The following is a 25664-nucleotide window of genomic DNA, read 5'->3' as shown; positions in this document are numbered from 1 at the left end:
TTTATCATGAGTGTTCTTTTATCCAAGTATAAATCATATTAATAAAAAAAAAAAAAAAGAGTCATCTCCAGCCAAATGCACTAATCTAATTGTTCAATAAAAGGCGCAAAACCCTAGCCAACTTTTAAGCGCAGGTGCAGATTACTAAAATTTTCCAAGGAAACCCTCAATCATTAAAATTTAACATATTTCCATCTTTGCCTTCTGTGTTTCATATAAACTTTCTACTCATTTTATTATGAAAATTATTTCAGTGTCTGAATGCACCCAAAACACCCCCAAAATGCAGCAGAATGCATCTTTTACTACGTAAGACTGGTGGGGACATTTCAACTTGATGAATTCACGATTGTATTTTCGCGAATTCACCAATTTGAAATTGTTTGAACTTCACATTGAATCATTAAAATAACTTGTCTTTACAGCATCTTTTCTTATGGTTTTCATGTGCTACTTCAAATGTAAAACATACAGTATAATAATAGTTTTCAATGTGACAACTTTATCAAATATAATTTTAATTTTGCAGGTGTTCTATATATGTCACCAGCTGGTTCCATGTTGTTTCACATGTTGCATTCTCTGATGCTGGTTCCCCAATGCAGAGTTGTCCCCCTTTTAAACTCTCTTCTAACACTACTCTCAAATCTAGACCAAATCTGCAATCTACTAACAAACATCGAGAGATTTGAGAAAAGGGAACTGGAACAGTGTAAGTTATAGAAATTTTCCTCTTTTTATGCCCCCACAAAGTGGGGGGCATATAACGTTGCACTTGTCCGTCCGTCCAGAAATCTTGTGAACGCAACTCCTCTTAAACTGGATGTTAGATTTTGCTTAAACTTCCAGGGATGAACAACCTTAATGTGTAGATGGTAGTAAAGGAAGGAATGTTCGCTGCGACCAAATTTAACAAAATTATGGCCCTTTGTTGATTTTTTCACTATCTACTATGTAGAAATTTTGTGAACGCAACTCCTCTTAAACCAGATGGCAGATTTTGCTTAAACTTCCAGGGATGAACAACCTTATATGTAGATGGTACTAAAGGAAGGAATTTTTGCTGCGACCAAATTAAACAGAATTATGGCCCTTTGTTGATTTTTTTCACTATATACCATATATATGTTGTCAGTGAGGGCATCCGTGTCCTTTGGACACAGTTCTAGTCTTAATCTTGATTTTCATCATAATGTGAGTTGCTAAAAAGCTATAAGGGGTCCTCATGGCCAAGTTGTTAAGCTAAGTATTTGTCCCTCATGGCTGCATACTGAAATACAGTCAGGGATGGTAGCTTTTTATGTAAGGAAGATGTAAAACTAAGGGAAGGTGTTTGGTTTTACTTGGGAGCTCAATTGTACATGAAAACTAATAACTATTAGAAAAACCTCTGACAGACTGGCTTTGGTCAAGAGTGTTTTTCTTTTGTTTTTAAGCGGGGGTGGCAAATTTGATGTGATCTTTTCTGATGCATTTGCATCTTTTTTTGTTTTGGCCTTAAAATGTTCATAAAAATTATGTCTCCTCTTGTCTATACTTATATTTTATAATCCCACCTATATGACTAAAATACTGTTGGGAAAAGGCGTAAAATAAAACAAACAAACAATATTTTATATTCCAGGTTTTAACTCAAGTGTTTCTGCAATCTGGTTGGTTGATCTGGAAAGAGTTTGCTCACTACTGATTGGACATTGCCTTGGTGACATGCTTATAGGTCCTCCAATCACTGCAGAGGAAAAACAAATACACTTCTGGATGGAGAATAAACTGTTCAGCAATGGATTACAAGAAAATGAGAGTAAGGCATTTCAAATGTAGCAACAATTACATAATTGTCGGTATACATACATTTCAGTCAGATCTAGATAATGTGTACATTTGTTATCTAAAATGTTATTATTTAATACTGTAAAAATCTTTACATGGTTTGTTGATGGTAGCATATATTGTTTAATTTTAGACAAATTTGAGATGGAGATTGAGAAAATAGTGGAGCATATTTTGGCATGTCCTGCAGAAACTGGATTGGTTTATGAGAATATATGTAAGGAGAAGTATGAAGGGGATAAAGCAGTTCTCTTACAGTTATGTTGTGGTGTGCAGACTGCTACTGTGGTTCACACACTCAGATTTATGCAGGAAACAGCAGAGAGTCTTGGTATGTAAAAAATAATACTGTTATTATGCCCCCACTTCGAGGAAGAAGGGGTATATTGCTTTGCATTTGTCGGTCCGTAGACCAAATGGTTTCCCAGTGATAACTAAAGAACCCTTAGGCCTAGGAACTTCAAACTTGGTATGGTGATTGGTCATGACCAGCAGATGACCCCTATTGATTTTGGGGTCAAGGGGTCAAAGGTCAAGGTCACATTGACCTTGGTCGTAAAAACGGTTTCCGATCAATAAGTAAAGAACCCTTAGGCCTAGGAACTTCAAACTTGGTATGGTGATTGGTCATGACCAGCAAATGACCCCTATTGATTTTGGGATCAAGGGGTCAAAGGTCAAGGTCACATTGACCTTGTAGGTAAAAACGGTTTCCGATCAATAACTAAAGAACGCTTAGGCCTAGGAACTTCAAACTTGGTATGATGATTGGTCATGACCAGCAGATGACCCCTATTGATTTTGGAGTCAAGCGGTCAAAGGTCAAGGTCACATTGACCTTTTAGGTAAAAACGGTTTCCGATAAAAAACTAAAGAACCTTAAGGCCTAGGAACTTCAAACTAGGTATGATGATTGGTCATGACCAGCAGATGACCCCTATTGATTTTGGAGTCAAGCGGTCAAAGGTCACATTGACCTTGTAGGTAAAAACAGTTTCCGATAAAAAACTAAAGAACGCTTAGGCCTAGGAACTTCAAACTTGGTATGATGATTGGTCATGACCACTAGATGACCCCTATTGATTTTGGAGTCAAGGGGTCAATGTCATATTGACCTTGTACTTAATGACGCATTCTGACCAATAACTTAACAACTCAAGTTGCCTTGGTTGATATTTTTATATGAAACTAAAAATGCTTTTGGTATACACATTTGAAGGTCTTATGTAATATAACAACTTGGCTGTCATTAATGAGGCCTACATGATTCATAGAATTTATGCATATATTATTTGGTAAGATTTGTAATAACTTAAATTGCTGCACACAACCTATGGGGTCATAATAATTATTACCTTGTGACTAGTCATGACCAGTAGATACAAGATAACCCTTATTAATTGTTTGTTCACTGGGTCAGAAGTCATGTATAAAAACCTGATCACATGACTAATTGGCTGCCGATAGGGGTCATACATGTTTTACAAACATATCTTGTTTTTTATAGAATCTATCATTAGGTAAGATAGGGGATAGGAAAATCCCAACCCAAGGGTGATCGGTTTGATGAGTTCCTGATGGAAGCAATTGCCCTGGGGTTGTGATTTCCCAATTCTCTATTTAACTCAATGATTGTGGAGGAATATGTAAGCATGTGTTGCAGGTAATGTGTAAAAGATGAAGTTTTCCACCACTGCTAGTTATTATGCTCCCCGAAAAATTTCGGGGGAGCATATAGTCGTCGGGTTGTCCGTCCGTCCGTCAGTCCGTCCGCACTACCGAATAGGGATAGGGGGCCATCTAACTGTAAACAGAACAAAAGAGAACAATAGAGTTCATTCCGTAACAATAGAGTAAGGGGCCATTGGCCCTCTATTAAACAATAGAAAATAACAAAAGAAATGGCCCCTTATTCCATTTCGGCCGGATCCGTCCGTCCGTACGTACGTACGTACGTCCCGAATTCGTGTCCGGCCCATAACTTTGTTATTTGAAGTCGGATTTTAAAATTATTTCACAGAAATGATCACCATATTGAGACGACGTGTCGCGCGCAACATTTGGGTCGCTACCTTGAAGGTCAAGGTCACAGCATGACCTTGCAGCAAAATCGTGTCCGGTCCATAACTTCATTATTTGAAGTCAGATTTTAAAAATATTTCACAGAAATGATCACCCTATTAAGATGACATGTTGCGCACAACATGTGGGTCGCTACCTTGAAGGTCAAGGTCACAGCATGACCTTGCAGGGAAATCGTGTCCGGCCCATATCTTGGTTATTTGAAGTCGGATTTTAAAACTTTTTCACAGAAATGATCACCATATTGAGACGACGTGTCGCGCGCAACATTTGGCTTGCAACCTTGAAGGTCAAGGTCACAGCATGACCTTGCAGCAAAATCGTGTCCTGTCCATAATTTCATTATTTGAAGTCAGATTTTAAAAATATTTCACAGAAATGATCACCATATTAAGACGACATGTCGCGCTTAACATTTGGGTTGCTACCTTGCAGCAAAATCATGTCCGGCCCATAACTTTGTTATTTGAAGTTGGATTTTACAACTATTTCACAAAAATGATCACCATATTGAGACAATGTGTCGTGCACAACATTTGGGTTATTTTTACACTTTGAACTTTGTCTGTGACATAACTCTGACACTACAAGAGGTATACCTTCCTGTGTCCAAAACCTATTCGGGGAGCATCACCCGGTTCAACCGGCTCATGTTGTAATATTTACAGCGTTTTCTATCTGGTGAGGGTGAGCGAGACAACCTAAACCATGATACCTGATATTCTTATGGAATGTTCATGGAATGTACATATATAATATTTGACATTCTTATGGCATGTAACTGTGTAAAACATAAAAGACCTTGACAGTCTATTTCTTTTACAATGCCCTTGGTCTTAATGAAACCTTTGCATGTGCCATCTATCAGTATTTTATCAGAAATTTATTAACGTTACTCTTTCATTTACATGCATGTTAGGTACTTTAGAATGAGATTTTTATCAAGGAAATATTCTACCATTTTAAGACAGCAAAAGTTAAACATAGCTTTATGCACTTTTAGAAAGAACCAGTCCAAATATAGAGATATTGTTTTTCATTTATAGATCTGGACACATTTGATGTCAGTAATGAGCCTCTACTAGACACAGTGTCAAGATTTGCTCTAGCTGCCATCATTACACATGCCAACATGCTTGATACTATAGTGACAAAAAACATTACACAGTAAGTGAAATTTTTATTTTGCGATTACTACAAATATCCATATATGCTTATTTTTTTCCCCCGGAATGGTGTTGAAAATTCCTAAAGACTATAAAAGTTAATAATTTAACTGTTAATAAGACATCTTTTATCCCCAATTAAGGAGCGTCTGTGGTTGATTGGTTAAGGTCGTTGACTTTGAATCACTTGCCCCTGTCCGCTTTGGGTTCGAATCCAGACAAGGATTTTAGAATCTCATGGAAGAAAGATTTCCAGCTAGCTTACAGAATGTCAATGATTCTTCTCAGGTGCCCATTTGTGCCTGAAATAATGCATAGAAGGGTACCTGAGGTCATCCTTCACCAGTAACACTGGAAATTTGCCATATGACCTATACTGTGTTTGTGTGACTTAAAACCCAAACTTATATCCCAAATTTACCTTTTTTCATAAATCAAAATAATCCTCATTAGGTTGATTTAATCCTCTTTCCAAAAGGTTAAGATAAAAAAAAAACTATTTTGGTTAAATTTCAGTCATGATGACACATTTATGTCAGCTGTTAGGCAGGTCTATCAGTTACGGTTGCATCTGATGAACAAGAAAGCATTTCAACAACAGACTGTTAGCCAGATGGAAAGTTTCCCCACACACACTGCAGACCGAGATACTGGCGAGAAATCACGCAGGGGAGACCCGGACACCGATACTAATCTAGACAGTGATGGTAATATTTAAGATTAAAAACTCATTGTTGATTGATGTGTGTAAAATAATGTTTTGCATTCATACAACTTTTCATAGTTGTAGTTATATTGATACTATATAAATGTTATATTTAGATCATAGAAACGTCAGTATTAAATTAAATATTTCAAACCCTAATGAACAAAATAATTATATATTGTCAGGTCATATGATATGAACCTGAAGCCTCTCTCAACTGTTTTCCATTTCATGCCCATGCAATTAAGTCAATTTGACTGTACATCTGTTTTAACTCCAAAGAAGAAAAAATATATATAGGGAAGTCTTGCATAAGATGATTTTTAAATATTTTGCATTGATTTGTGATATAGAAGAAGGTGAGGACGGGGAAATTCGTAAGACGTCACAGAACGGATCGTATGAAGAAGAATGTGCAGATTGCCTCAGGAGAAGTTTATTTCTGATTCTTGCAGTACAGCCGTATTGGCAAGGTATGCCTGTTACTTGATTAAGACATGAATGGCATAATTGAAATAAGAAGAAAAAATTTGATCTGTATTATGGATAGTTCTTGCAGTCTGGCTGGTTTTTGTTGAAAAAAAAACAAACTGATTATTGTTGTTTTAGCACTATTCATTGCATACCTCTGTATTAAGATAAAAAAATAATCCTGTTTACAGAGAAAGTGATATGTGTCTTGTAGCTCTATTTCAGAGATAACAGATGAGAACCTAAATTTTATCATTCAAACTTTATTTGCACCGGTTGGCATATCAAATGTAACAAATTTACAATATGCCAACTCTGTTTTTTTTTTATATCTACTGAAAAGTTGATTCTTTGCCTTTTCCGTTAGACATTACATAGAAATGTTGCACCACAAGACTGTGGTTATATCTCAGCAATTGTTAACTAACCAGTAGTTAGTTTTTACCAATTTCTTTGCAAATAACTGATTACTAAAATTTTTTTATTTTTTTTTAATATATATATTTTTTTTTTTTTAGTGAAATCACATCCTTGTTCTGATAATGCAGAATCAGGAAAAGAAAAAAATACCAAAGGTAAGACTCTTGTTGGTAGTAATGGACAAATTTGAAATCAAGACTCCAATGAAAATACTTTTTATAAAAAATTTTGTTTCTTTAATTTACAAGCTGATGAAAATGTTCTTGTTAAAGACCCTTTTCATAATTGTTTATAACATTTAAGTCACTGAAAATGTAGCCAGTAAATTCTTAAATTCGAAAAATTTCAGAGGGAAGTCTTTATGTCTTTTATGACAAAGAATTTATTGTCTACATTTTGTTTCACAGGGAGCTTGTCTGAAACAAAGCAGTCAGTTGTACAGCAGAATGTTCTAGGTTCACACAAAGGTAGCCATCCTGACCTTCAGCTCTATCTGGGGTCAACTGATGTGACCTCAAACACCAAGAATGGAGCAGCAACACCTGATTTTTCTAACAAAGGTGATAAAAAGTATTTAAAACAATTTTGGGGATAAATTATCTAGCACATTTTTGTTACAAAATTGATATATAACTTTTACCAGTGCATATGGGATATGGCTACTTATTTATCCGAATATTTCTTTTTTCTTGGGTTTCTTTGGCTAAGGTTACAGACTTCAAACCACTTGTCCTTATCACTGTGATTTTGTACCCCATTTGGAACTTTGTTTGAATCTTTTATGTGAGGGAGCTATCCAACTAGCTTATGGAAGGCTTGGAGTTCTACTCTAGTGCCCGTTTGTGCCTGAAATAATACATGAAGGGGGCACATGAAGGGCTTCGGCGACCAGTAAAGTTGAAAAGTGCATATGACTTTTACAGTGTCAATGTGTCTTTAAATCCAACAAAAACAAAATTTATTTTTCTAAATGTTAAAAAAATTCCAAAATGAGAAAGACTTGTGTAAATTTTCTGTAAAATCCAATATTATCAGTCTGTCTTGATATAAGCAAATTATTGACAGAATAAAATGGAACAAGAAACATATAATTTCACATTGCAGAAGGAACAGGTACAGGTGCTTCTCTCCAGAAAGTAAAACAAACTCTTAGAAGATTGAGGTGGCATCATGAACACTCGGGGGATGTAACTCTAGGAAGAAAACAAGGGAGACGTCTCCCACACAGCATCAGTGGAGATGTTTGCAGTTTCATAAAGGGAGATAATCTGAATCATCAAAGGGGCAAGAAGAGGAATGCATCTTTAAAAAATGTTTCGTATTCTGTGATAGAAGACATAATGAAAATGCAGCATGATAGAGCAGAGGTACCATTTGAACTATTCATAAAAATGACATTTTATTACAATATTTACATGTTTATACAAAAACCATAAAAGATAAAAATTTAGAGCTTACTGATAAAAATGTGAGTAAATCATTTTTGTTTAAACTGAACGGAGTATGTTTAAATATATTTAACAATAAAACAAATAAAACTGTCTATATCATAAAACTTGTACAATACTTGAATATTCTACAAAATAAAATAGAAAAAAAAACAGAGTCCTTAAAAAAACTCAGAGAACTGCAAAACTGAAAATGATGTAGACTCTGTTTGATTGAGCTTGTTCAATGATCAGAGACTTAAGCTCTCAAAATCCATTATGTTTCACTGTTTTGCTGCATGCATTTTCAGTCACGATTGTACGCCTTGAATCAGATCCGAGAGTTGTTGATGGCTCATAAAGAGAAGACTGATGCCGACAGAAGCTCTCCTGTACCTAAGACATTATCTACGTTGCTATGCTCCGCCCATCTTTGTCTCTTGTCTGGCTGCTTTAATCTAGGCCTGCTTGCTGGACCACAAGGGGAGAAAATACCCAGAATTGCTCATTACAAGGTACATGTGCTGAGTTTTTAAACTATTGATAATAAAAAATAAGTATTTTTTTTGTTACTGTTCTATTCATAGTTATATTTTAAATAATTTAGCAGAAGCAGAAATTAAAACTGTCTACAAGATTCTTCGCAAGTTGAAAAGTCAAGGACTATAACTAAAAGTTCAAGGTCATTCTTACAGGTCAAATTTCATAAAAAGGGTCAATTCAACTTGTGTAGCTAGTAACTTATATCAATCATTAGATTTCATTTTATCTACCTGTTTCAACGTACATTTAATTTTCAAATACAAAAAATCGCCAAAAAAACTAGCAGGCGTCTGTGTACATTAGAAGTCCATTTTAAGACGTAATAGGTAATATGTGTATAAAGTGTTTTCTGTAGATTTGTAAATATTTTGAATATTTTCGTTCACTGTGTTCTTGTTTTAGGATGATATAATGTCAGCTAAGGCAGAAACTCAGAGAGAGATACAGTTAGCAGCACATGATATTTATGAATCTCTTGTAGAAGGTCTTCTACTTACATACAACAACAAACACAATCAAGGTAAAGTTACAAGCAGAAGTATTTCACTACAACACTGCATTTGGTATAATTTTCAGGAATATGCCTTATACTTCTGACAGAATCTTTCTCTGTATAACATGAATTAAAATTATGCTGTTTCCATGGTTTCAAGGTTTCCTGACATTTAAACATACACCCATGTAGCAGTGTCTTGTTTCTAACAGCATTGATTCAGAGCATTAAAAATTTCTGGTGAATTACCCCAACTACAGTTACTTTTGAGTGGTCAAACAGTCTAGAATTTGAAATCTCAACTTCATTTAAAAAAACAAAACAACACCTTATGAAATTATTAAAATTACATTGTAATTATATAAAACACTATTACAAACTGGGTCTTCCACTTTGGTATTGGAAAAGGTAGGTAAGCTTTTAAAAATGCCTTTAGGACGTTTTCGGGAGTTTTCATATAGACATATAGGCAAAATTAAAACTGTTCAATAGAATTTCTTTAAACTTGGCGTGTTGTTAGAATATGATAACAGAAATATTTTAAACGAAAAAAAAAATTGGGGTCACTTCCTCATTTTCAAGTTATCTGTCTATATGAAAACTCCCGAAAACATCCTTAAAGCTAACTACAAAACATAGAAAATGGTACACTTTGTTTTTAACCCTTCACCTGCAGGGACCAAAAGTCATTTTTTTCACCCACCAGTATAGGGAAAACTTACCAGGCTTTACAGTTGGTTACTAAAACTTTTATATTTTGATATCAAAATCCCTTAGATTTTGAATGAACTCTTCCAAATTCAAGCCAGGGCAAATACATTACGCAAATTAAGTACATGAAAATAAAATTAGATAAATAAAATAGAATTATTTATAGATTTTTTTTCCTTCAGGTACTAGACAGAGGCTACTACTGTGTACTATATTTTCACTGAGTATAAGTTACAAAGCAGTAGATATCTCCCTACTGGTGGCCTGCAGGCTCTTACCAACACTATACGAGATGGCAAGTCTGTCTGCACCCATACAGGGTCTGGTTCAACCAATCAGAGGACGTCTCGGTCAAGTACAGCTTAACACTGTGCTGAGAGTAGCCAGCTTCCGGTTGATACAGATTGTATCTCTCACAACAAGGCAAGTCTTGTTTATAGTACTTATTTTTAAAACTAATATCTCTGAAAAGCAGTTGTAAGAAATTGATGGTTTTTAAAGACATTTTAATTTAATTTGAATGTCGGTGTTATAATGAATCCAAGATTTTTTTGTAGAGAATGCAAAACAAAACACTTGTATTCATTTTTTATACCCATGGAATATAGTAACTGAACCATCCCTCCATATGGTTAACCTATATAAGCAAGTTGGATATATCTTAAGTTCTACATATACATGTAACTAGGTATGAATTTGACTTGAACAAATAATTTGTAATCATACTTGTATATGATGCATGTCATTGTAGTTACTGCTATATATATATTTACAAATATTTTCTTCTTTTTTTCCCTACTAGTGTTCATAGTGGACCATTAAGTTCAGGTGTACTACAGTCTGTCCTAGATATGCTGTGGTTCCAGATACAGAAACATCTTGACAATCCTGGTTACCATAGTAATGCTATGGCAATCTTCTTGGTGTTTACACGCAGAGTTCTCTCAGCAGGGAAGTTGAAAACTCTAGCAGCAACAAAAAAGTGGACTGATATGCTTATAAGTATAATAAAAGAGTCAAAACAAGGTATGTTGTGTTTTTGTCTGAACTCTTTATATATTAGTGGGGTCTCGTTGGTCGAGTTATTACGGTTTCAGATTGTGAATCACTTGTCTGCCACTGCTTTGAGTTCAGATTCCACCAGCAACTTCAAATCCTGTCATGTGAGGAAGCTATCCAAAAAGCCTTCAGAAGGTCTTTGGTTCTACTAAATGTCTGTTTGTGGAGGGGAACCTGAGATTTTTGTCCACCAGTAAAGCTGGAACGATGCCATATGATCTTTACAATCAATGTCAGTGTGACTTTAACCCCCTTCCCCCCCCCCCCACAAAAAAAGGAGAAGAAGGAGAAATATAATAAAACCTGATTTAAAACATGCAAGATGTTAAATAGATGAGGAACATTAATGTGTTTGTATGTTGATATTTTTAGCTCACCTGTCACAAAGTGACAGGGTGAGCTTTTGTGATCGCTTTTCGTCCGGCGTCCGTCCGTCCATCGTCCGTCCGTCGTCCGTCCGTCGTCCGTCCGTAAACTTTTGCTGTAAATGACATCTCCTCATAAACCACTGAGCCAATTTCATCCAAACGTCACAGGAATGTTCCTTTGGTGGTCACCTTTAAAAATTGTTCAAAGAATTTAATTCCATGCAGAACTCTGGTTGCCATGGCAACCGAAAGAAAAATCTTCAAATATCTTCTTTTAAACAACCCTAAGAGCTAGAGCTTAGATATTTGGCATGAAACATCTTCTAATGAGTGTCTACCAAGTTTGTTCAAATAAAAGCCCTGGGGTCAAAATTGGCCCCGCCCCCGGGGGTCATTGATTTTCCCTATATGCATATAGTAAAAACTTAAAAGATCTTCTTTTAAAGAACTGTAAGAGCTAGAGCTAAGATTTTTGGCATGGAACATCTTCTAGTGAGTGTCTACCAAGTTTGTTCAAATAAAAGCCCTGGGGTCAAAATTGGCCCCGCCCCGGGGGGTCATTGATTTTCCCTATATGCATATAGCAAACACTTAAAAAATCTTCCTTTAAAGAACAGTAAGAGCTAGAGCTTAGATATTTGGCATGAAACATCTTCTAGTGAATGTCTACCAAGTTTGTTCAAATAAAAGCCCTGGGGTCAAAATTGGCCCCGCCCCAGGGGGTCATTGATTTTCCCTATATGAATAAAGTAAAAACTTAAAAAATCTTCTTTTAAAGAACCCAAAGAGCTAGAGCTTAGATATTTGGCATGAAACATCTTCTAGTGAATGTCTACCAAGTTTGTTCAAATAAAAGCCCTGGGGTCAAAATTGGCCCCGCCCTGGGGGGTAATTGATTTTCCCTATATGCATATAGTTTAAACTTAAAAAATCTTCTTTTAAAGAACCGTAAGAGCTAGAGCTTAGATATTTGGCATAAAACATCTTCTAGTAAATGTCTACCAAGTTTGTTCAAATAAAAGCCCTGGGGTCAAAATTGGCCCCGCCCCAGGGGGTCATTGATTTTCCCTATATGGATATAGTAAAAACTTAAAAAATCTTCTTTTAAAGAACTGTAAGAGCTAAAGCTTATATATTTGGCATGAAACATCTTCTAGTGAATGTCTACCAAGTTTGTTCAAATAAAACCCCTGGGGTCCAAATTGGCCCCTCCCCAGGGGTCATTGATTTTCCTTATATGCATATAGTAAAAACTTATAAAATCTTCTTTTAAAGAACCCAAAGAGCTAGAGCTAAGATATTTAGCATGAGACATGTTCTAATGGGTGTCTACCAAGTATGTTCAAATAAAAGCCCTGGGGTCAAAACTGGCCCCGCCCCGGGGGTCATTGATTTTCCTTATATACATAGCAAAAACTTAAAAATCTTCTTTGAAAAAACCCAAATAACTAGAGTTTAGATATTAAGCATGAAACATCTTTAAGTAAATATCTACAAAGTTTGTTCAAATAAAAGCCCAGGGGTCAAAACTGGCCCTGCCCGAGGGGTGTCATTGTTTTTTACTCTATGTGTATAGTAAAAACTTAAAAAATCTTCTTTTAAAAAACCCAATGAGCTAGAACTTAGATGTTTTGCATGAAACATCTTCTTATGGGTGTCTACCAAGTCTGTTCAAATAAACAAATAAAAGCCCTTGGGTAAAAATTGGGCCGGGGGGGGGGGGGGGGGCTATATACAGGTGAGCGACCTCAGGGCCATCATGGCCCTCTTGTTAAAGTTTTGTCTTCTAGAGTCATGCTGGTACTTTAGAACATAGTTTATAGGATGAAAGTTACATAAATGTTTAAGTTTTTTTTTAAAGAAAATTAGATATTCTTGTCATTTGGGCTTCATTGCTTACAATGTTCATTCATAATTTTAGGTCAGAGCTTAAGAACAAAGCTGGCAGCCGTATCTATTTTAGAAAGTATTCTTCTGGCATGTAAAACTAGCATTGATGGGGATTTCTTTAAACAGGTAGGATTGCTTTCTTTAACCATTAACCTGCTGGAACCAAAAAATGATTTGCCTTTGTCAATAGTATAGAGCCAGGGGAGTTTGCACATCCATCCAGGCTCTATTCTTTTGGTAGCTAAATTTGTGTACTTTGATACTGATGTCCCTTTAATCTTTGGACAAACAATTTTAAATAAAAAGCAGGGCATATCCATTACACAAACTCAGCAGGTTTAATGTTAATATAAGGATTAAATATAAAGAATTGTTTGTGTTCTTATATACAGATTCTCGAATACAATATTATCCTAGGTGATGGTGCAGTTATACAGTTCTGACTGTATTTCCGTAGTAGTTATCTTTTGATACTTTGTTGTGTTTTCCACCTCAGATACCTCTATTTTGGGACTTTACTAGTGTAAAATTTTTCATGTACAGTCAACTATCGTTATCTCGACATCGCTTTTCTCGATATTTCGTTATCTCGATGAAATTTTGAAAGTCCCGATTTTCTTCCTTCTTTATCTATATTGGAAATATTTGTTTATCTCGATATTTCTATTTCTATATTTTCAGTATCTCGATGTAAAATTTCAGCCCCAACAGTTATTTTCACACTATTATCCTTTGTTTATCTCGACTTATAGTTTTCTTTCGTCTGTTCCCTTCAGACATGTGAAATACACAATCTAGACGATAATTGCTCAATAAATAGCGCGTGTCATAATGACAATTATGTTTGTAACAAGTTTAGCTGTTTTAATAAAAGTTAATCTATTTAGCGTGTTGATTGACTTATGTCCAAAATGACTGAATTTTACATTCTTTTTAAATATTCGAACACTGTATCAATTCATTATGACTTTAAATGTAAATGAAATAGTGAAAGTATAGAAATGCTATCGTTGCAATATTGTTTCACAACATCACCACCAAATCAATCAGCGGTCGAACAATCTCGAGAAAGACCCTATAAATAATCCGGGAGGATATCCGAATCAACCATATCCGATATCCGATTCACTATATTGGTGTATTACTGAGTAAACCTCACTATGTGTTTTTATCACAGACACCCGTATTTCCGCTGGTAAACATCCGCTAATGTTACTTTGTCAAATATTGACTAGGCCTACGAAAACAAGACATAGGGATATTATAGTTTATTTGACATAAATTATGCACATGTCTTTTGTAAAAATCAGTTTCGCTTTGTTCTAACCTTAATATGTTTATCTCGACATTTCGTTATCTCGATATTTTTTGGACGGTCCCAATGACTTCGAGATAACGAGAGTCGACTGTACCTGAAAGATGCTGTTATGGAATTAAGTTTACTTTGAATCATTACAATGTTCATATGAAACTCAGTATAAAAGATTGATGGTTTTACACAAACTTGCATTAAACTGAAGTAACATACAGACAATCTCTTGGTGAAACTTCTAGTTATTTATTTATCCTTACCCAAGTATTGATATAAATCCAAGTATTGATATAAACGCCATTAATTTTAGACTCATACAATCAAAATGATTGATATTTATGTAGCTAAAAGTGACATGAGGTATTGGTTTAATTGTTGAAAAAAGTAGCAGAAACTAATGTCAAACTATTGTTTTCTTGTTTATTATTCAGGTTATATCAGACTTATTTAGCTGCCTTTCAGACAACATGTGGGAACTGCCCATGAACCAAGCTATCACTGATGCTAGACTGGAAGAGTTATCTCTCTTGTCAAAGTTAGAGCAGCTGAAAATAGAAGGCAATGGAGATTCAGAGAGCTGCCCACCTTTCAGCAAATCAGCTGACCAGGTTGATACCCGGCTTGATCCATCCGGTCATGTGACTACAAGTTTGTCTGGTTCCCTTTCAAGTGTCGCCAGTGAGGAGCAAACAGTTGGGGACAGGGGAGGAAATTGTAACACTACTGAGAATGATACTGTTGATGGTGTGAATAAACAGGATGATAGAATAATTAATGAAGATTGCATGACTCAACTTGAAGTGACCTTTGACCCTGAAAAATGTGTGTGTAGTAGTATAGAGGGGGGACAATCCCTGATACACAGTACATCAGGGAAAGGTTATGGCATAGCATCTATTCCAATTACATCGGGATGTTACCATTGGAAGGTTAGTCATTCTTTATGATAGTTACAAGTAAACGATTTACAAACTCCTTTTATGTCAAGTGATTTACTTTCATTGTTTCCTTAAGGTTTTTATGCCTACACTTAGAGGGGCATGTAGATGTGCCATTATCTGTCTATCACCCTGTCCATCTATAGACTTATTATGGGGGCATCTGTGACCTATGGACACATTTGTAGTAATATGTTTTATAAACTATAGGAAATATTTCATATAAGTTAATGTGTATCATAACTTATATTGTTTAAGGAAAGAACTGTTTACATCATGTTTTATTCTTGATGTAAAAGAACAATATATTGTAATTTGATGTTTTTTACTGTTATTAATTGTGAAGAAGTTTTTGTAGTAAAGTGTTTTAATGTGTTGGCACCTTTTTTGTTCGGTTTATAAAAGTCCTACTACAATAGGACCTGTGAATAATTTGTGTATTTCGAACAGTTTCAGATAGTAAAAGAGAACAAGAGTAACGAGGGTACATGTGTAGGTGTGTGTCGTCTTCCGGTTCGCGACTATGGTCATAGATCTACGTCAGACATGTGGTTATATAGGGCATATAGTGGTAACCTTTATCATAATGGTGAACAACTTCGTACCTTGCATGGCTTTACTCAAGGAGATTATATAACCTGTGTTCTAGATATGGATTCAAAAACTTTGGCCTTTGGAAAAAATGGAGAGGTAATGTAGGAAGAAAGTTTGGTAGATGATAATGAGATATAAATATAAAAAGAATAAAATACATAAGATAGAATTGAATCAAGTGATAAGAGTAAATATTCTGATCTTAATATTGAGTTTGTTTTATCAAAACAGTAACCATGTTTCTTGCAGTGTGCAGAATTAGGTTGAAATATGGTCATGTATTTTGATAATAAAATATTAGGAAATGTACATGTATCAGTATTACATTTAGAAATTGTGCAGAACACATGAAATTTTGTGTGAGTCTACATGTATGTTTGTATAGTTGATCAATTAATCCATTCCCATGTGGTACAAATATAAATCCTTTGCAAGTGGTACATAAGTAGGACAATGCAGACTAGTACAAACAGTTTTAAAGTATGTAATTGTTAAACCCCCGAAACGAAGTTTGGGGGGGGGGGGGGTATATAGGAGTCACCCGGTGGTCGGTCGGTAGGTTGGTCCAGCGGTCCGTTGCATTTTCCTTGTCCGGAGCATAACTTGAAGACTAATGGTTGGAATTCAATATAACTTCATACAGTGGTCAAGCACATTGAGAGGAAGTGCAGTGCACAAGAACGATAACTCCATCTTGACTAATTACAGAGTTATTGCCCTTTGTTACTTTTCCTTGTCCGAAGCATAACTTGGAATTCAAAACAACTTCATACAATTGTCAAGCACATTAAGGGGAAGTGCAGTGCACAAGAACCATAACGCGAAAGTAATTACAGAGTTATTGCCCTTTGTTACTTTTCCATTGCTTTCTTTTGTCCGGACCATTACTTGAAGACTAATAGTTGGAATTCAATATAACTTCATACGATGGTCAAGCACATTGAGAGGAAGTGCAGTGCACAAGAACCATAACTCCATCTTGACTAATTACAGAGTTACTGCCCTTATTTACTTTTCCTTGTCCGCAGCATAACTTGAAAACTACTGGTTTGAATTCACAACAATTTCATACAATGGTCAAGCATAATAAGGGGAAGTGCATTGCACAAGAACCATACCTATATTGACAAATTATAGAGTTATTGCCCTTTGTTACTTTTCCATTGCTTTTTTGTCCGGAGCTTTACTTGAAGACTAATGGTTGGAATTAAATATAACTTCATACAATAGTTAAGCACATTGAGAGGAAGTGCAGTGCACACGAACCATAACTCCATCTTGACTAGTTACAGAGTGATTGTCCTTTGTTACTTTTCCTTGTCCGGAGCATAACTTGAAAACTACCTGTTGGAATTCAATACAACTTCATACAGTTGTCAAGCACATTAAGAGGTAGTGTAGTGCACAAGAACCATAACTCCATTTTGACAAATTACAGAGTTATTGCCCTTTGATACTTATCCTTGTCCGGAGCATAACTTCAAACATACTGGTTGGAATTCAAAACAACTTCATACAATGGTCAAGCACAATAGGAGGAAGTGCAGTGCACAAAAACTATAACTCTGTCCAGAGTAATTATAGAGTTATTGCCCTTTGTTATTTTTCCATTGCTTTTTTGTCCGGAGCTTTACTTGAAGACTAATGGTTGGAATTCAGTATAACTTCATACAATAATTAAGCACATTGAGAGGAACTGCAGTGCACATGAACCATAACTCCATCTTGACTAATTACAGAGTGATTGCCCTTTGTTACTTTTCCTTGTCCGGAGCATAACTTGAAAACTACTTGTTGGAATTCAATACAACTTCATACAGTTATCAAGCATATTAAGAGGTAGTGCAGTGCACAAGAACCATAACTCTATTTTGACAAATTATAGAGTTATTGCCCTTTGATACTTATCCTTGTCCGGAGCATAACTTCAAACATACTGGTTGGAATTTAAAACAACTTCATACAATGGTCAAGCACAATAGGAGGAAGTGCAGTGCACAAGAACTATAACTCTGTCTAGAGTAATTATAGAGTTATTGCCCTTTGTTACTTTTCCATTGCTTTTTTCTTGTCCAGAGCATAACTTGAAAACTGCTAGTTGGAATTCAATACTATTCATACAATGGTCAAGTATATTGAGAGGAAATGCAGTGCACAGAAACTATAACTCTTTTCTTGACTTATTTAAGAGTTTTTGCCCTTTGTTACTTTTAATTGTCCAGTGGCCAACCACATTGAAAGGAAATGCAACATACAAGAACCACAACTATCTTTATTTGCCCACAACCATAACTCTATTTCAATTCTTTTACAAGGTATTCAGTTACTAGTAACATCCTCATTTCCGAAGCTGTCTTGCGGGGGTATTAATTACATTTAGTGATAGTTCTAGTTAAGTATTAGTTAGATGAGGAATTTGTTTTCGTAAAGTATGGATATGTTATTGAACATCTGAAAATTGTATAGAAAAGGCTATTTTCACAGGAACCTAGAATGGCATTTGAAGATATTGATGCTACAGAACTGTACCCCTGTGTGACTTTCTACAGCAGTAACCCTGGCGAAAAGGTAAGTCCTCCACTATACAGTGAAATCTGTGCTAATGCAACCATAACCTTACTTCATTAATAACTGAGTGACTGGTATTACTGACTTATTACCACCTGTCTTGCACAGTTGTGGGTATAATCCTACAAAATTCAGTGTTTTTTTCTTTATTTTATTTGACATTTGGTATTTTACCTTTATTGAGGAGAATCAACTGGTATTTGTTGAGTTTTTTTAGTGTTTATTTTCAACATAAGTAAAGATTTTAAATTTCATTGTCACAGCTCACATATTGTAGTGACTTGGGTTTTCATCTTAAGCTCTGTAGCATGACTTGATTGTAGATAAATGTATGCTGGTCATTTAAAAGTACCGGTATATGAATTTTTGGTCTGCAGGGTGTCTATAGCCAAGTGGCTAAGGTCGTTGACTTCAACCCACTTGCCCCTCACCACTGTGTGTTTGAATCCTTACACAGTCTTTGAATTCTTTCATGTGAAGAAGCTGTCCATCTAGCTTACAGACCATGGTGGATCTACACAAGATTCCCATTCCTGCCTGAAATTAAAAAAAAGACACCTGAGTCCTTCCTCCACCAGTAAAGCAAGAAAATTGCCATATGACCTGTGTTTTGTTGGCATAATACCAAGCATTATAAAAAATATACTACTTTATATTTTGTTATCCATGATGTCATGGAAATCTCGGTTTTAAGTTTTTCTTTGCTTTATGTTATAATGTAAAGATAAGGATGTAAAATTTGATGTCAAAAACATATGATACATTTCTTTCCATCACCAGGTAAAAATATCTGACATGCAGATCCAGGCAGTTCATAAGGACCTGTTACCTGGAGAGCCACTCTGTGCTCCACCTAGTACAGTGGTGTGTGAGGCTCTAATCCGGACCGTCCGTAGTTTACATTCCAGTAATGTATGGACCGATGTGATTAACGAGAAAATTATTCAACAGTTAGACAAAGTCTCTGATCTAGACGTGTTTGTCACACCAGATGTTAGAGATAGGTTAGATACATCGGTGAAATACGAAGGAAAGAAACAGAAAAGTGAGGAGGAAAATGGAGATGACTCTGGTAAAAAGTTCAAGTTCAGTTTATAGTCATTTGTTAGAATTGATAATTTGAAATGAATAATCTTTGATGGTTATATGTCAGAAGTTGACAATACACTAAAGACTGATTGTTGCCAATTTTGTATGTGATAAAATCTTATTTGCTTTTTAATTGGATTTAAGTATATATTATTTCATATATCTAACATATTAAAGCGACCTTAAGATTTTCTTAAAAGTGAAATATGTTATTTTTAGATAAATATTTTCATATAATTGTCAAATCGAAAAAATTTAGGTGGAAAATGAAATTTGCCATCCATAAAATACATAAACAATAACTTAAAGGGACTCCACTGAGGTTTTTTGACATGACAACACTGGAATATTTTTTTGAGATTATTACACCATCTGATGTAGGTCTATACCAACAATTTATGTGCAAAATTTCAGATCATTAGCTCGCTTTGTTTTTCCAGAATAATTGTTTTAATTGTCAAAAATAACCTAAAATCGGACTGAGAATAACACAAACATACAATTTTCAGTGTATTTCTGGGTATATTTCTTAATTATCTTTTGTATATATTTCCGTTTTAGGTGCACCAGTTGATCTATGTGAGAAATTAAAATTTTTCGATTTTACGCTTATGAACCTCAGTGGAGTTTCTTTAAGGAAACCCCTCAATACATCTTAATCTATCGGTCCGCTCTCTACATGCAAGTTAGTAAAGAGAATGATTCATTTCCCGATATTCTATTTTTAGAAATATATGTCACTGACAAGCTATAAATAGCCCTCTGGATACTGTTTTAAAGAAGGCTTAACAGTAATATGAAGCTTTTTTCTAAGATAAAATTGCTAAAATACTTAGTTTGAAACAACACAGAATTGTTTTTCCGGCAAAAAATAAAAGCTGAAGGCGGCTTTAAGATTCACTTATTGCAGAGACATAGATAACATGTAGTTATCTACATCTCTGCTTATTGCTTAAAGAAAATGTAAGTGCATTCTTAAAGCTGCACGCCTCCAGATGAGCAAAAATAGTTCAATAAAATCAAACCTGAGTAAAATGTATTAAGACTTTAGGAAAAGTAAAAAGATTCAAAATTCTAGTAAAAGTTGACATGTTATGTGCAATTTATGACCTATTTTTCAGCATTCGTAACTATATTTCTACTGCGTTACTAAAGCAGTAAGGGCTATTTTTGTATATTTTACAATCTTTTTGGTAACTTACACGGGTTGGAAGTGCCATTGATAACGTGTAAATTGCACTCTTTTGGTAACTTTACAATAATATACTTTTAAATACATTTTCAAATTTTCATGAAAATTAGCATGAATCTGGAGGCGTGCTGCTTTAAGAAATGTTTTATTTGATATATTTTGTCACCAAGACATTTTGATCATTCAGGTACATGTACTAAGACAGATCCTGAGAATCAAACAGTGGAACATTGCTCAGATGATAAAGTTCATGACGTTTGTTGTCAGGTATATTTATACACAAACTTATACACAATGATTTCTGTTCAAAAATAAATTTTGGAGCAAGTATTTTATTGATTTGTCAAGTTTTAAATGGCTTTACTTCGGTGATTGCCTGTATATAAATAAATAGAGCAATTCCGGCAAGTCCTTACACAAACTCCATTTTACCTGAAAAAGTGCATAAATGTTAACTCAAAACCTAGAACTTGCTTATGGACAGATTTTTGCTTTCTCAACAGGTATGGCCATGTCTGGCTGTTATAGGAGGTTTAGACTCGGGTTTAAGAATAGGTGGCAAATGTTTACACGAGGGAACATCAAAACAGGGCACTATTCTAGGTGTAACCAGTCCAGGGGCATCAACCATTAAAATACAGTGGGATAATGGAGATGTCTCAGTGAGGTACATATTTTACTTACTTTCTGTAATTCATTCAAACATTTTATAATGTACTATTCTTCTTTCGAATCAAGCATTATTCCAACTTATTAGTACAGAATTTACTAATTTATGCAGTAAGATATTATTTTGGCAGAATGTAATGAATACTAGATTATAAAGGGAATAAGTATAGGATTTAGATTATCTTTGTTGGGATATAGGAGATGAATTTCAGTATTTTTCCTTAGAATAGAAAAATAATAGCTTTAATCAAAATTATGCAATACATGTGTTTCATGGCAAGAAGAAAACTCGGTGTCTTTAAGATTTCATTGTAGTTTGATCACAAAACAAATTTACCCTTTGTCAAGAGATGTTTTACTTTGGTACACTAATTTGCATAAAGTGATATGTTACCATCAGTTATGAAACTTCACTTTTATCTTTTTAGCTCACCTGTCACAAAGTGACAGGGTGAGCTTTTGTGATCGCTTTTCGTCCAGCGTCCGCCCGTCGTCCGTAAACTTTTACTTTAAATGACATCTCCTCATAAACCGCTGAGCCAATTTCATCCAAACTTCACAGGAATGTTCCTTTGGTGGTCACCTTTAAAAATTGTTCAAAGAATTTAATTCCATGCAGAACTCTGGTTGCCATGGCAACCGATAGAAAAAACTTAAAATATCTTCTTTTAAATAACCCAAAGAGGTAGAGCTTAGATATTTGGCATAAAACATCTTCTAGTGGGTGTCTATCAAGTTTGTTCAAATGAAAACCCTGGGGTCAAAATTGGCCCCGCCCCGGGGGTCATTGATTTTCCCAATATGCATATAGTAAAAACTTAAAAAATCTTCTTTTAAAGAACCCAAAGAGCTAGATCTAAGATATTTAGCATGAACCATGTTCTAATGGGTGTCTACCAAGTTTGTTCAAATAAAAGCCCTGGGGTCAAAATTGGCCCTGCCCCAGGGGGTCATTGATTTTCCCTATATGCATATAGTAAAAACTTATAAAATCTTCTTTTAAAGAACCCAAAGAGCTAGAGTTAAGATTTTTAGCATGAAACATGTTCTAATGAGTGTCTACCAAGTTTGTTAAAATAAAAGCCGTAGGTTCAAAATTGGCCCCGCCCCGGGGGTCATTGATTTTCCCTATATGCATATAGTAAAAACTTATAAAATCTTCTTTTAAAGAACTCAAAGAGTTAGAGCTAAGATATTAAGCATGAAACATCTTCTAATAGGTGTCTATCAAGTTTGTTCAAATAAAAGCCCTTGGGTCAAAATTGACCCCGCCCCAGGGGGTCATTGATTTTCCCTATATGCATATAGTAAAAACTTATAAAATCTTCTTTTTAAAGAACCCAAAGAGCTAGAGCTAAGATATTTAGCATGAAACATCTTCTAATGGGTGTCTACCAAGTTTGTTCAAATAAAAGCCCTGGGGTCAAAATTGGCCCCGCCCCAGGGGGTCATTGATTTTCCCTATATGCATATAGTAAAAACTTATAAAATATTCTTTTAAAGAACTCAAAGAGCTAGAGCTAAGATATTTAGCATGAAACATGTTCTAATGAGTGTCTACCAAGTTTGTCCAAATAAAAGCCCTAGGGTCAAAATTGGCCCGCCCCAGGGGGTCATTGATTTTCCCTATACTGGTCGGGGACCATCAACCGGACACTTTTTGAACATTTTTCCGTACAAATTTCATAATGTTTAACCTAGAGACCAAAAAATTGGACACAGTTTAGCTAGGTTCTTCTCCTAACTAACAAACTCGTTTGTTTATTTCTGATTGTATTGACACTTATATCTGAGGCTCGACAATGAGGGTATCAAAATTACCTAAATTGTCTACACTACAGTACCATGTGTCCGGACAGATATGTACATGATGTGATTTAATTCAGATAAAAGCTTGAGTGTGTTGATTTTCGATTTGTTACATGATATACAATATGTCAGCAACAAATGCTTAAGTTTTGGATATTCTATTATTCACTCTGCAAATGATTATAGCTGGTTTATGAGGTCAGGCATTGCTTTCTTGACCCCCAAATTTCAACGTCAACATTCTTGAAATTGACATTAAAATATTACCATTTACGGAGGTTGCAATCAATTTATTAACTTAATTTTAAAAGAAACATGCACTTATTGTTGATAAAAAAGTGACTGGCAACCACTGAACAAAGAAAATACTAAATTAAGCATTTTCGGGACCGTCCGGGTTTGGTGGTTGTCCGGTTTTGGTGGTCCCCAACCAGTATGCATATAGTAAAAACTTATAAAATCTTCTTTTAAAGAACCAAAAGAGCTAGAGCTAAGATATTTAGCACAAACCATGTTCTAATGGGTGTTTACCAAATTTGTTCAAATAAGAGCCCTGGGGTCAAAATTTGCCCTGCCCCGGGGGTCATTGATTTTCAATATATGTGTAAAATTAAAAATTCTTTGAAAAAAAACAAATAGAGTTTAGATACTAAGCATGAAACATCTGCTAGTGAGTGTCTACAAAGTTTTTTCAAATAAAAGCCCTTGGGTCAAAATTGGCCCTGCCCCGGGGGTCATTGATTTTATTTATGTGTATAGCAAAACTCTTCTTTGAAAAAACCCAAATAGCTATAGTTTAGATATTTAGCATAAAACATCTTCCAGTTAGTGTCTTCAAAGTTTGTTCAAATAAAGCCCTAGGGTCAAAACTGGCCCCACCCTAGGGGTGTCATTGCTTTTAACTATATGTGTAAAGTTAAAACTTAAAAAATCTTTTTTTAAAAACTCAACGAGCTAGTCCTTAGATGTTTAGCGTGAAATATCTTCTAATGGGTGTCTACCTAGTTTGTTCAAATAAAAGCCCTGGGGTTTAAACTGGCCCCGCCCTGGGGCCTATATACAGGTGAGCGACTTCAGGGCCATCATGGCCCTCTTGTTTATCTGTTTCCTCATGTAAAGGTACGGCAACATTTTCTATTTCAGTGATTTGTCAGTATGTAGTGTAAAGCCTCTACCAACACAACTGTTTGATATCGGGTCTTTGTCAGGCTTTACTGCTAAACATCTTGAACTTCTGATGAAATTAACATACCTCTCAGCCGACAACAAATACACCAACAAAGTACAGGTATCTACATGTATTGTACTATTTAGATTAATAAAGACCCATTCATATACTTCAATGTATCTCTGTGCATAATTCAATGACTGAAAATAAAATTTATTTAGAATCAACTGTTTTATCTCATCATTATGTAGCCCAATTTAATAATAGAGGAGCAATGAAAGACTATCAAATTGGATGTTATGAAGTTAGATCATTGGTGTGAAATGATGGTAAACACTTAAAGTTAGGGTTGGTTCACTTACTGACTTGATCAGGATTAATACAGTTTTTTTTTGCATAAAGTTATGAAATTCAAAATTTGTGATAAATTACATTTGTGTGAACTTAATTGTTTAGCCAAAGTCTGATGTACCAAAGCCAGATGTAAAAAGAGATATAGAAGAAGAAGCGAAAGCTGCCCAAGCTGAATCAGATGCATTAATGAGAAAGTTGGATGAAGATATCGCGAGAGTTCTTGACCTAGAGTCTCCAGATAATGATCACAACGCTGATAAACGGGATGTCAAATGTTCAGGTAATTCAGAAACTTCAATCTTGATGCTTGATAAACCTTGCGAAATAGATAGTTATCTATAAAATGTTTCCAGAGTGGTTTCTTCAATCTTGCAATTTCGGGTAACACAGTGAGAGCAGGGAAAACAGATAAGGGGAATGGAAATGGGCTTTTGAATATGTACAGCTACTGATTTATTCAATCATCCTATCAGATAGCATACTTTGACACAATGATAAGGTTGCCTGATAAGGCTGCCTATTACTTAAGAATTAATGTAAAGCTTGTAGAAATTGTTGATGTGATTATATGATTAATGTCCTTAACTAAGCTGTATTTTCATAAATTTGATATTAAATTTATAAATTTATATTGTTAGTTGGGTCTCAGAATGCATATTAATTAACTAAAAACTATGTGGAAGTATGACATTCAGCTAATCATGACAATTGTTTTAGCCTAAAATTTGTGGAAAAATGATGCTTAAATCCATCCGTTTGGGAATATTTTGAGTTGTGATTTAAAGTGAATTCAGAAAAATATAAT

At 35.0% G+C, this 25664-nt stretch overlaps 1 protein-coding gene across 1 annotated transcript in view; it reads left to right on the top strand.

The window, feature by feature from the left end:
• Positions 1-25664, top strand: part of LOC132744673 (probable E3 ubiquitin-protein ligase HERC1) — a gene marked incomplete at its 3' end in the record, with an annotated part of 88250 nt that overhangs the window by 28507 nt on the left and 34079 nt on the right. The window contains 22 exon segments of the mRNA XM_060733433.1: positions 530-712; positions 1625-1801; positions 1964-2161; positions 4959-5079; positions 5595-5785; positions 6138-6257; positions 6774-6830; positions 7083-7235; positions 7780-8042; positions 8414-8617; positions 9048-9165; positions 10032-10272; positions 10652-10875; positions 13198-13292; positions 14910-15407; positions 15867-16106; positions 18495-18578; positions 19359-19650; positions 21047-21126; positions 21363-21526; positions 24481-24625; positions 24962-25139. Of these exon segments, the coding sequence (XP_060589416.1) occupies positions 530-712; positions 1625-1801; positions 1964-2161; positions 4959-5079; positions 5595-5785; positions 6138-6257; positions 6774-6830; positions 7083-7235; positions 7780-8042; positions 8414-8617; positions 9048-9165; positions 10032-10272; positions 10652-10875; positions 13198-13292; positions 14910-15407; positions 15867-16106; positions 18495-18578; positions 19359-19650; positions 21047-21126; positions 21363-21526; positions 24481-24625; positions 24962-25139 (4026 nt within the window).

This window comes from Ruditapes philippinarum, unplaced genomic scaffold (genome assembly GCF_026571515.1).
Source record: "Ruditapes philippinarum isolate M1 unplaced genomic scaffold, ASM2657151v2 ctg5299_1_1_1_1, whole genome shotgun sequence".
NCBI classification, from domain to species: Eukaryota; Metazoa; Mollusca; class Bivalvia; order Venerida; family Veneridae; genus Ruditapes; species Ruditapes philippinarum.
The sequence above is the reverse complement of the archived record's forward strand: the minus strand, read 5'-3'. Positions and strand labels throughout refer to the sequence as shown.